At 52.7% G+C, this 12,231-nt stretch overlaps 1 protein-coding gene across 2 annotated transcripts in view; it reads left to right on the top strand.

Annotated features, from left to right (window-relative positions):
- The window catches only part of SLCO2A1 (solute carrier organic anion transporter family member 2A1), a 76,865-nt gene that overhangs the window by 53,317 nt on the left and 11,317 nt on the right, over positions 1-12,231 (top strand). For both annotated transcript variants that reach the window (XM_045857408.1, XM_045857409.1), the window contains exons 4-10: positions 3,673-3,900; positions 4,770-4,868; positions 6,335-6,471; positions 8,291-8,366; positions 8,866-9,030; positions 10,036-10,225; positions 11,943-12,108. In XM_045857408.1, coding sequence (XP_045713364.1) covers positions 3,673-3,900; positions 4,770-4,868; positions 6,335-6,471; positions 8,291-8,366; positions 8,866-9,030; positions 10,036-10,225; positions 11,943-12,108 — 1,061 coding nt within the window. The remainder of the gene's footprint in view (positions 1-3,672; positions 3,901-4,769; positions 4,869-6,334; positions 6,472-8,290; positions 8,367-8,865; positions 9,031-10,035; positions 10,226-11,942; positions 12,109-12,231) is intronic.

Raw genomic sequence — 12,231 nt, 5'->3', positions numbered from 1 at the left:
GTGGGCAGTGAGCCTGGCGTGCTGCCTGCTGGGCCTCCAGGAGCCTCCCACTATCTGCAGAGTTTGGGCCTCTGTAGGATCCTCTGAAGTCTCTCAGAGTCAAGGTTACTGCTGTAGGATGTCATGATTCAGGACTAGAACCCAAGTCCCAAGCTCCCAGTCCAGTCCTTCCAACATCTGTTGGCCTTGCCTGCCCATAGCCACCTGGACCTTCCTGTGGGGAGTGGTGTGAGTCTGCAACACCATACCCCCATTACTGGGTGTTGGATGTAGGTCAGTGTTGGTGGTAGGATTCCCTAGTGGGGTGGAGAGTGGGCTACATAGCCCCCGTGGTCTCTGGTACAGCAGAAGTACTTCACAGTTGTGTGCTGGGCTGCCAGACCCAGTGACTGCCCTAAGACTCAGACCTTTGCAGCAGTGCGAGCCACACCAGCCTTCCCTCAAGAGGGCAGGCACAGCCGTCACACCTGTGGATGGATTGGCAGGGTCCACCTCTTCACACCTGCACTCCTTTCTGGAGCCATAGCCTCTGGCTCTTTACTTTTTTTTTTTTTAAGATTTTATTTATTTATTTTTAGAGAGAGAGGAAGGGAAGGAGAAAGAGGGAAAGAAACATCAATGTGTGGTTGCCTCTGTAGTACCCCCCACTGAGGATCCAGTCCACAACCCAGGCATGTGCCCTGATTGAGAACTGAACCAGCAACCCTTTACTTTGCAGGCTGGCACTCAATCCACTGAGCCACAGCAGCCCCCTTCTAGCTCTGTAATGACTCATGTGGAGTTTCTGTATCCAGCCACTGTATGGTCTCTGCCTCAAGGGAAACTGAGGCTCAGAAGCATTTAGAAACTATCTCAAGTTCACACAGCCACTTAGGGTTAAAACCAATTTCTTTCTTCTTTTCAAACTACTTTTTTGAGGTATAGTTGACATGCAAAAAAACCTGTACATATTTAATGCATACAATTCAGTGAGTTTGAGAATAAGCATATATACCCCTGACACCATCACCACCATCAAGGCCATAGACATGTCTATCACAACCCAAAATTTCCTCCCACACCCTCTTTTATTGTGTGTGCATGGTGGTGGGGTGGGAGGTAAAGAAGGCTTAACATAAGATCTGCCCTCTTAGCAAATTTTAAGTATACAACTCAGTACGAAGCAATGGTATCGTAAAAATCCAGAACTTATCTTGCAAACTTGAAACTTTCTACCCTTTGACCATCACCTCTGCATTCCCCTCCCCTCAGCCCCTGGCCGCCACCACTCTGCTCCTACGAGTCTGACTTTTTTAGAATCCGCACCTAAGTGAGATCATACAGTATCTGTCTTTCTGTGTCTGGCTTATTTCACTAAAACTGGTTTCTTGACTCCCTATACCATGCGTTTGTTTCATCTCATTGTCTCCAATTTCATCAAACTCCCAGCAGCCAGCCCCTTTCTAGGAGACCTCTTCTGGGGAGGAAGTAAGCGGGTCTCAGTCACCTGCAGAGTTTGGGCAGCCCAGGTGTTTGCATGCAGCCAGGCAAAGGGGGCTCCCCCAGACCCAGCTCCTCCATCCCTGCACAGTGTGGACTGTGTCTTTTCAAAGCCACCCTTTCGGGTTTGACTTTACTGTGGGCTTGGAGTCAGACACATGAGGGTTCGAATGCCCACTCTGCCTTCAACCAGCCACCTAGGTAGACCAGCAGCTGCTGTGAACAAGAGACCATGTATGTCACCGCCTCAGCAGAGTCTGCCTGTGTGATGAATAGATGCTTAACACTCCTGGCACTAGAACTGGGTCCCCTACATTACAGTTGGGGAAAGGCTCAACACCCCACTGGGGAGAGAAGGTGGGGTGGGAGACAGAGAAACACAGCTCTGGTCGAAGGTCGAGGCCGGAAAGAAGGGCAGTGGTTATGTCGGGAAGACACAGGAACTGGGAGAGACGTTGTTAAATTTTGGCTGCATGCATTAATGAAACATTTTAAATTTAAAAGCTTTGACTGATGTTTTATTTTTAAGTATCATGTGTTCATTATAGAAATGTTAGGAAATACAGAGGCACACACACACGTCACCACAGCCCCATCACTCAGAGAGCCATAATCTTCCCGAGTTTTTCTCCACTTATTCAATCAGTCCCTGTAAGTTTTCTAAATTAGGGATTATACTCTTCTCCAAACAACGAGTTATTTTTCTGAACCTCTAAGATGTTACAGCTGTCTTTCCAAGTTAATAGGGCTACATCTCGGCCCTGATTCTAAGAGGCTGCCTCCTATTTCACCATGAGGTTGGACCACCCTCTATTTGAATTCTGCATTGAAAGGTGGGACAATGGATGTGGCATGAGAGGAGAAAGGTACAGAGGGACCCTAACCCAAAACCAGGGGCTGGTCACTCTCCTGGGTGCTCCATCCTCTGCACACAACTGGTGTCAGGTTTGGATGACCTTGACCAGACAGGTGTTTTGGCCCCCTTCGGCCCTTCCTGGGACAGGCCTTTCTAGCCTGTGGGGAGCCCCCTAGGCCAGCAGTTTTCTAGCGGGTCCTATACAAACAGCAGTAGAGAGGACGGGCGATGGTGGGGCCAGGCCGGGTGCAGCATGTGCGTTGGTGCATCAGCCCCATGGTCCAGGGCAGCCCGAGCACAAGAGCACTGGACAGAGTCCAGTGTGTGGGGTGGATCTGGTCCACAGCCCTCCGTGTTCCTCTTGGTGGGATTTTGAGGCCCACCTGGTTCTGGGCTCTACCCTGTCTGAGATCATCACAAATGAGAACGAAACTGAATCCCACGAGTGCTAAATGGAAAAACCCACAGAATAAGGTCAGTAATGCCAATGGTTTCCATTGGCCTGGATGAAAAGGCAGGGAAAAAAGGCATCCCGTGGAAAGGAGCCATCAAGAACCTTCAAGATCTTGGAGGGCTGACAATACTGACTGTTTGGTGTGGGCCAAATTACAAACAGCCTAGCCATTTCTCCACCGCCACAGGCGTCACAGTGCCCACAGACCACACTGGGGTCTCTGGGACCCTCACAGAAGGATCTCAGGGTGCAGCCTGCTCCTGTGGGTACAGCCTCAGCTCTCCATCTGTAATAGGAGGGGTTGAACTAAAGGGTCTCAAAGTCCCTGCCAGCTTCCCATGATTCTTGGGAGCTGCCCAGGTTTCCTAAGGAATTAAAGGCCTTTGGCAGTAGGCTCTCCAGTGTGATCAGTGTTCATCTAGGAGCATGGCCTCTGGACGACCTCATGGGGACATGTCCCAGCCAGGATGGCACTGTCTTCTGTGGGACAGATTGACTTCTGTCCTGCTAAAGAGAGCCACAGCCTGTGGTCCTGGGCCTGCGACTGAGCACAAGGCACTGACAGCCTGGGTTTTTATCTTGGCTCCTCCTTTTCCAGCTGGGGGTTCCCTTCCTCTGGCAATGATGGTATTAGTCCCTCCATGCTCAGCTCCCTGTCTGGACCCATAGAGAAGGGAGAATGGACACCCAAGAGAGGAAGAGTCTGCCCTACCCCGAGAAAGGGCTGCGCCTGGAGCAGGGAGCCCATGTGCTCACCTTTCCCTCACCTTTGTCTCCAAGGTCACTCCCAGAAGGCCTGGGGAAAAGGCCCGGTTTGGTACGGAGGCGAGCAGTAGAACCAGGAGACCAGGGTGGCAGTGATGGGCATGTACTCTCGTTACAGGGAACAGCAGCCTCTTCCAAACTGAGCTCTGCACCCAGCGCTGGCAGGACCTGTCCCCCAGTAAGTGCCGCAGCAGCACCCAGGACACCCGGAAGGAGACCAACAGCATGTGGGGCCTCATGGTGGTCGCCCAGCTGCTGGCGGGCATTGGGACGGTACCCATTCAGCCATTCGGGATCTCCTACGTGGATGACTTCTCAGAGCCCAACAACTCACCGCTGTACATCTGTGAGTCGCAGGCTTGAAGTGAGCTGCGGGAGAGAGGGGTGCTGTGAGCAGGGCGGGGGCTGCAGTGACCCGTACCTAGGCCTCACAATGCTGCACATGAGTGCAGAGGCTTGGGGATCAGATGGACCAGATTTGAATGGCAGTTCTGGCACCTGCCCGCTGTGGGATCAGGACAGCAGGCTGAGCGGCAGGGCCCCAGGTTCCTCCTCTGCAGAATGGGGCTGACAGTGTCTATGCACTGGGCAGCTGTGGCATTACATGTGGTCGCATATGTAACCACTTAGCCCCATGACAGGCACGGGGACTCTCCTTGTCCAGCAGCAGCTCCTGGTGCTATTCAGTCCTCCAGGCCTCAGCCAGGGTGCACTTGAGCCATGCACCAATGGACTGGTGGGTCTCAAAGAAGCACATGTGAAAAAGACAGATGACTGTCAGAGTGCTCAAATCCTTCTCCTAGCTCACGCCACACTGCACATCCTTGGGGCCTACACCCTGGACATGGCAGACCTTGCCCATGGCTCTGTGGCCCCACAAGCTCCTGCCAGGGCCTCCAGCATCGTCTCTGCAGAGAGCTTTGCCCACCAGCACTGCTCGGGCGGCATGTGTAAATGCGAGGGATGCGCCTCCCTCCTGGCAAGTGGATCTCTCGGGCAGCTGCCTGGAGGAGAAACAGCTTTGGTTTCTTCCGTACATCTTAGGATGTTGAGTGGCTCTGAGATTGTCTATGGGAAATGCCATAGGTGTGGACTTGTCAGCATCAGGAGACAGATGGGGTGACATCTCAGGCATCCTTCAGCTAGGGAAAGAGCCTGAGGCTGCCACACCCACTCAGTCTCCCTCAGCCTCCTTTCCCCTGCTCTCCTTTCCAGCCATCTTATTTGCCATCTCTGTATTTGGACCGGCTTTTGGGTACCTGCTGGGCTCCGTCATGCTGCAGATCTTTGTGGACTATGGCAGGGTGGACCTAGGTGAGTGTGTGTGATGACATCCATCCCATTGCCAGTTTAATGAAACCACCCATGGTTTCCCCTACCTCCCATCCCCAGCCAATCAGGGCAGAGAATGAAGCTTCAGCTGCAAATGCTCACCACCAGGTGCATACTGCTGCTGTCCTTCAGAGAGCCGGGAGCAGATGGCGTGTGCCTCCCCTCACCATGGCACATGCTGGATTCTAGGAATGTGGGGGCACACTGCTGAAAAAAAAACACACACACTTTCTGACCTCAATAAGTTTGCAGCTCAGGTTACTTGCAGAGAAACCTTGAGATATAGCAAGGGCCTCAGGTATTGCCATCACAGATGCCTGTCTTGGTGGTGGTGTTAAAAATTATTCCTGCCAGCCAGGAGGTGTGGCTGGGAGGCAGGTATGAGCCAGACCCCCACCATGACCCCCTACCCACACCTGCACACAGATCTGAGTCTTCCCACCTCACAAAGAATATGGGCATGTGTTAAACCCACCAATGATCCACAGATTCCTATCTCCGGGACCACCAGACCATGATGTCACCTGCATGGTGTCCTCTGCCTGTACTTCAAACAAAAAGGGAAAGCCAGCAGATCTTTGTGCTTCAGTGTCAAGCCATCTTTGACCTTTCACTGGCACTTCCTGCATTGGTTCCTGACTCTCAGTTAACCCGAGGAGGACTCACAACCAAGCTCCTGGTTCACCAGGAACAGTGCCCAGGAATGCCGGCCATGGTTTGGTTGAGGGCCTTTCTGCCCCTTCTCCTCCCTCCATGCCTAGGGAGTATCTTACAAAGAGAAACACAATGCAGACTCTTAGATGTGGGCAGGAGACTTGCTAGGAGAAAGCATCTCCTTGGAGGCCAGGCATCTGACTTTGGGGAGGGCTGTTGCCTCGAGCTCCCAAGGATTATGAGGCCTCCTTCCTTCAGGACCAAATACAGCTGGGCAGCGGTAGTATTCAGTGGTCAAGAGCTCAGGTTTGAACACCCGGAAGATATAGGTTTGAAACTGATCAATAACCTTAACCTTAAATAAAGGCAAGGTCAACCTCTCTGAGCCTCAGTTTCCTGACTGGCTGGAAATGGGTGGACATAGCTCCTACCTCATAAACTTGTTGGGAGAACCCAACAGGATAAGAAACATAGATATGTGGTCTCGTGCCTGGCCTGCGTTGAGCCCCGAGAGAGTCACAGCCAAGGATTGGGAATAAACTAAGGTGAGGCCAAGGCTCTGATCCCTTCAGCCTGAGGACTCTGGTGCTGTGCTTCATGCTCAGTGGCCTCCGTTTCCTGGGAAGACCTGAATGGCCAGGATAGGGAGTGTCTTCTTGGCCAAGGTTCCAGCTCAGGGCTTTACCTCTTCTCTACCATGAGGCAAAAGTGCCTCTCATCAGAGGGTCTCTTCCCAGTAAAGTGAGATCATGTGTTCATTCAGCAAACATTTCTGTCCTTCACTTTCTCTTCAGCCTCAGTGAACTTGAGCCCTGGAGACCCCCGATGGATTGGAGCCTGGTGGCTGGGCCTGCTCATTTCCTCAGGCTTCTTGGTTCTCACCTCCTTCCCCTTTTTCTTCTTTCCTCGTGCAATGTCCAGAGGAGCAGAGGTAAGGTTCAGAGAGCCCACAACTCTACCTATAGAAGTTTAAGAAAGGGAGGTGAGAACAGCTGAGAAGTGGCAGCAAGTTAGGCAAATTCTGGGTGAAATCTAAATGGATCTCAAGATGCAGGACTTCTCAGAGGCTTTGGGAAGTGAGAGTGCAGGCAAATCTACAAAAGATGGTATCTCATCAGTGTGCCCTTCCCCGTGGTACATCCAGGGATGTAGTTCAGGAAACACTGAGCTCATCTACATTGGGATAAAAAGGGAAGAGCCAATGAAAACTGAGCATGTGACCTGGCTCAGCTGACGTTTGTGTTGCATTGGGCCCATCGTGTCTGAGCCCGAGGCACTGAGAAAGCAGGGAGTGCTCATGCTGAGGAGGGCGAGGGTGGGCTGAGGGAGAAGCACAGTTTGAGCAGACTGACCTTCCACACACCTTTCAGTCTTGTCTGTTGGGGAAGGAAATCAGAGAAGAGTGAGAATGGAAAACAGGGGCAGGAAGTGTTGGGCAGGCACTTGGATGTTAGGCTGACGGGTCTAGAACCTGTTCTGATCCCATGAAGTTCTGGGGTGCTGCAGTGATGGGGTTACCAGTCAGGTGGCAACATGGCAGTTGGGTTGAGGTTGGGGGTCAGGAAGGAGGGGAGACTGGAAATCTGAAGAGGCCAGTGTAGAGATAGGGGAGGCAGCAGAGGGCCGGGGAATAGCTGTGGCAGCTGAGGCCAGGGCAGGGATAGATGTTCTTGGAGGCTCTGCTGAGAAGGACTCGGCAGCAACCTGGATCGGAGGAGAGGAGGGGCTATAGTTAGTGCCAAGGTTTTGAACCAGATGCAGAACTTGGCATTTGGCACTGAGGTGTATGAGATCTTGGCCTAGCCTTGGGGGTACGGGCTGGGGTAGGAGGATGTGGGCCTGTTTGGGGGGAAAACTTCAGAGGTTGGCAGCACATCGTGGTGTTTTGCGGGGGGTCAAGCACACCTGTGTGTGAATCCAGCCCTGCTACTTATAAACCAGATGAGTGCTTTCAGTCATGTTTCCTTATCCCTAAGTTTCCCCTCCTTTGAAATCCTGGAGATGGAGTAGGTGTCTCAGAAGGGGGTTGTGAGTGGTGGGACCATGCGTCTGGAGCACTAGGCACAGTGCCCAACATGGAGTAAGTGCAGATGAATGGCAGCTCCTGCGCTGGGTGTTGAGTTCCGGGGGAGGAGCCTGACAGCGTCAGAGCTGAGGGGCCTCGAGTCTGAGTGGTGGTTCGGAGCCACGTCTGCTGAGTTCCAAAGAGGTAGGAGAGTTCACTGAGGTGAGGTGACACGTACGCACAGAAGGTTCAGGCCCAGGGCCAGGACAGAGCTCTGAGCAGGACCCGACTTGGGGCCCAGAAGGAAGAAGGGCCCCCATCGAGGAGAGAGAAAAAGAGAGCTGGAAGCAGAGATCTTCTAGACTAGAGTGTCTCGGAAGCCCACAGCCCCTGGACTCTGCAGACAGGGAAGAATTGTGGCCACAACAGGCAGACAAGGGTTGGGATCCAGTCAGACCCTTTTTGGCAACAGTTGGGAAGGGTAGATGTGAAATACTATGCCCAGAGACATGTTGAGAGGCATCAGCATGGAAGCACTCTGGTCCACAGCCAAAGCACTGGGCTCACTGACAGACAGGTAGCATTTACTTCAAGAGACTGTTCTTTGGACAACTCCCGCACTCACACCTGGGGCAGCTCCATGCTGCCTAGCCCTGAGCCACTGAGACCCAAAGGGTCAAGGGTCTAGGAAGCGTGGCTGCAGGGAGCCTGGGCCATTAACACTCATCTCCTTTGCTGCCTTCAGAGGTCTCCTGCCATAGCGGACGAGGCGGACGAAATGAAGGCCAAGCCAGGAGGCTCCCTGGTGGATTTCATTAAACGTAACTGACTAACCCGGCAAAGCCCTGGGTGGACTGGCTTGGGTGGGGTTGGGGGAGGGGCATCAGGGAGTACCCAAGCCCACGTGGTATTGTGTGTGATAGGGCGTTAAGAGCAGGTGGTCTATAACTGGTCCATCTCACCGGAGGGGTTCTGCCCGCAGATTCCAGCGGAGCCAGCCCCACCCATGTTCTTCTTTCTCCTCCCTTCACACGGAGGTGGCTGTCAAGTGAGGCGAATGTCTCCACTGTTAGTCTGTCTATCCACCCGCTGCCTGATTTCTTCCAGACAGTCTCATTTTATTTAACCCATGGGCATGTTGAATGAGTGTCTGAGAGGCTCAGTGCCCCTGGACAGGCCATCGAACTCTTTGGTGCCCAGGCTCTGCCCTGCGGAAGAGGAGCGCTGTGTGGAGGAAGTAGACAGGCAGTGGCCAGCGTCACTGCTCCCTGATGACTGCGGCCCTCGAAGGCCTGGCCCCTGATGGCAGTCTGTTTGCAGGCTTTCCCCGCATCTTCCTGAGGCTCCTAATGAACCCACTCTTCATGCTGGTGGTCCTGGCTCAGTGCACCTTCTCCTCCGTCATCGCGGGCCTCTCCACGTTCCTCAACAAGTTCCTGGAGAAGCAGTATGGTGCCTCCGCAGCCTACGCCAACTTCCTTATCGGTGAGTCCCGGCCAGACAGCATGCACAGGAGCTAGAGGAGGACTTGCCGAGGAGAACAAATTTTAAGGACAAGTTTCTTGGTTAGCAATCTAGAGTGCCTTTAGCAGATATCTGGGATCCCTTTCATTCCAGGCTGGGGGCTGCCTTCCTCCCTGTCAGAGGGGCTAGAAGCCTGGTAGCCCCCATCATCAGGGGCAACAGAGGAAAGAGCATTGGTTTGGTATTAGGTAAAGTGTTCCTGGTCTTGTTCCTTCTTCTCAAGGACTTGACGACATTTGCTTGGGAGGGGGGAGTGTGTGACCCAGGGGTTCTCAGCTCTGGCTGCACTTTAGGCTCCCCCGCAGAGCTTTAGATAATGCAGATGCCCAGGCCCCGCCCTCTGTCAATGAAATCAGAGTCTCTGGGTGGGGCCCAGCTTTGGGGTGTTTTGCCAGTGAGGTTGAGAAGCACTGATGTGGTCCCATCAAGTATCCAAGTGAATTACTGGGCCCAATCCACAGGTGAGCTTGACTGTATAGATGGGGCACCGTGGTCAGGGTGTGAACCCTGATGTCCTGTGTGGCCCTTGGCTGTGACCTTACTCCTCTAGCCTTAGGCCTCTGACTAGCAGGCAGAGGGCACCACCAGAGCCTTGCTTATCCCTTGTGGTCACACTGAGGATGCAATGAGGGGTAGGCAAGGAAAGGCACTAAATAAATGCTCATTCAACCCACTTCTGTCTGGCTGCAAGGGTCCCACTTCCTTCTTTATTCTTTGCACAGGCAGGATAATCTTCTAGGTCAAGATTACTCTGTAGATGTGCCTGGAAAACAGTAAATGCTCAACTAATGTCAGGCAGTACGTTGTAACGGAACCTATCAAATGTTCCTTCAGGAACTGTGCCCCTTCTTCATGGTCCAGCTCAGTGTCTGTGCCCACACACACTCCCAGGCCTGTGCACACAGACCAGCCTCTCTCTCTCTCTCTCACACACACTCTCTCACCTCTCCCCACCCCACCCTCCAGGTGCTGTGAACCTCCCCGCTGCAGCCTTGGGGATGCTGTTTGGAGGAATCCTCATGAAGCGTTTTGTTTTGTCTCTGCAAACCATTCCCCGTGTAGCTGCCATCATCATGACCATCTCCATCATCCTTTGTATCCCTCTCTTCTTCATGGGGTGCCCCACCCCGGTCGTGGCGGAGGTCTACCCACTCAGGTAATGGGAATGCGGGGTGAGAAGATACCCTTTGCTGAGGCCAGAGCCTGGATCTGGCTGCCATACCTCCTCCTTTCTGCTTCCTCAGCTCTCTTCTCTCCTTTCCCCCTTTTGATCTAATCTCTTATGTGAATACTTAAACACTGGATCTTGAATAAAATGATGAATTATAATAAATCAGAAGGTCCTACTGGGCCACCAGCAATCAAGGTGAGGGTTCTGTTTTGTCTTGATTTGTTTTTTGGGTTTTGTTTTAAATACCCAAAACTAATTATTTTGGTTTCGGGATAAATATGAGGGGCTCTGAGCCTCAGGAACCAGGAAATAGGCTATGTTTAGCACCAGCTCCATGCCAGCTAGAACTACAGAGTCTCATTGAGCTGCTGAAGAAAGACGAGAGAGGGAGACTCAAAAAGATCTGTAAAAGAACAATGAAAGTGATGGCAGACTTAAAAATAAGGGCAGGCAAGGGAGAGGGCAGGGAAACTAGGCTTGTTGGTTCACATACAGCAATAGGTCCTAATTGTAAGTCTGGCTTTCTGTTTAAGAAGAGATTTAGAAGCTTGTGAAGGGGGGACACTGAGCAGGGAGCATTTAGTTTTATTTCTAGGTGCTACCTTTCAACCTCTTCTTCTGTTAAACTTCGCCTAATGTGGTTACAGCATTTGGAGATGTCACACCTTTCAGCCTTGGTGTTTTCTCCATCTTTCTCTTTGAAATAACCTCTTCTGTCTTTGGTGGGGAAGGAGAGATGGGGTGAGCAGGAGGGGAGGATTGCTGGGAATGGGGACCCCCTGGTTGGTATCGGTCTTCTGCAGGCTGACTGTGGATTGAGAGAAGCTGGGCAGGCCCTGGACCTCTCTCTGGGGGCTTTCACTAGGAGTTACAGGAGTCAGCACAGGACTCTGTCATCAGGCTGGGTTCTAGTGTTGTCCCTGCCCTTACTAGTTGGGGAAAATTACTTAACTTATCTAATCTTCAGTGTTCTTATCCATAAAGAAGAACATTGTAATTATAGAATTACTATAATGATGTTCATGAAAAGCCCCTGGGCACCGTGCCTGGCACAGAAGAGACGCCCCGTTAATGTTAACTATCATCAGTATAACTATTTTTAGAAAAGCTCTGGCCTGTGGTTTGTCAGCCCTATCCCAACCGTCCTCAAGATCATGGATATCAGATATGAAGAATGGTGGGAATAGTGAGGTCAGCTCGTGAAATCTCGCTGGTGGAAGTTCAGGGGGACAGAGGGCCCTGGGCGACGTCTGCATAGCCCTAGAGACAGCAGCCATCTAGACCCTGGATTGCTTCAAGGGGCCCAGCCCATCCCCCAGCCTGAGCCCAGGTGGAGGAGAAGGGAAGGGGAATATTGCCTGTGACATTTGCATAGCATCTGCTGTCTCCGTCATCAGAGTCCTGGGTGGTTATTTGTCTCGACCACTTCTGCAGCAGGGGGTTTGCCAACCAAGCCCTTCTGACCAGCGGTTGGTGGGTGTGGGCTCCCAGTGGCAGAAGGAACGGAGAGGTGCTATGAGTACCAACTAGCAGCCAGTTCACCATTGGCCCCAGTAGGCATGATTCAGATCCCAGAGTAGTGCTGGCCCAAGACAGAGCCTCATAGGCATGCTGAGCAGACGGGAACTCGCACTGGGCCAGAACGGGAGATTTTCCTTTGGTCTTGCTTTGTTTGAGTCCCTGTTTCCTGTGTTTCTGGCAGCACATCAAGTTCTATATACCCGCAGCCGCCTGCCTGCCGCAGGGAGTGCTCGTGCCCGGACTCCATCTTCCACCCGGTCTGCGGAGACAATAGGGTCGAGTACCTCTCCCCGTGCCACGCGGGCTGCAGCCACGTCAACCTCAGCACCATAGCCTCCAAGCAGCGGGTAAGGGCAGGAGGAGCCCCAAAGGGTCCCCACGCTCAGTGTGTGCCCTCAAAGACGGCTCCTTGGCTCCAGGATGGGCAGGGCACCAACCACACTGTCCTTATCACTCCCATCCTGGCCTCC

The sequence above is a fragment of the Phyllostomus hastatus genome, unplaced genomic scaffold (genome assembly GCF_019186645.2).
Source record: "Phyllostomus hastatus isolate PE091 unplaced genomic scaffold, TTU_PhHast_1.1 phas_scaffold_129, whole genome shotgun sequence".
Taxonomy (NCBI): Eukaryota; Metazoa; Chordata; class Mammalia; order Chiroptera; family Phyllostomidae; genus Phyllostomus; species Phyllostomus hastatus.
The sequence above is the reverse complement of the archived record's forward strand: the minus strand, read 5'-3'. Positions and strand labels throughout refer to the sequence as shown.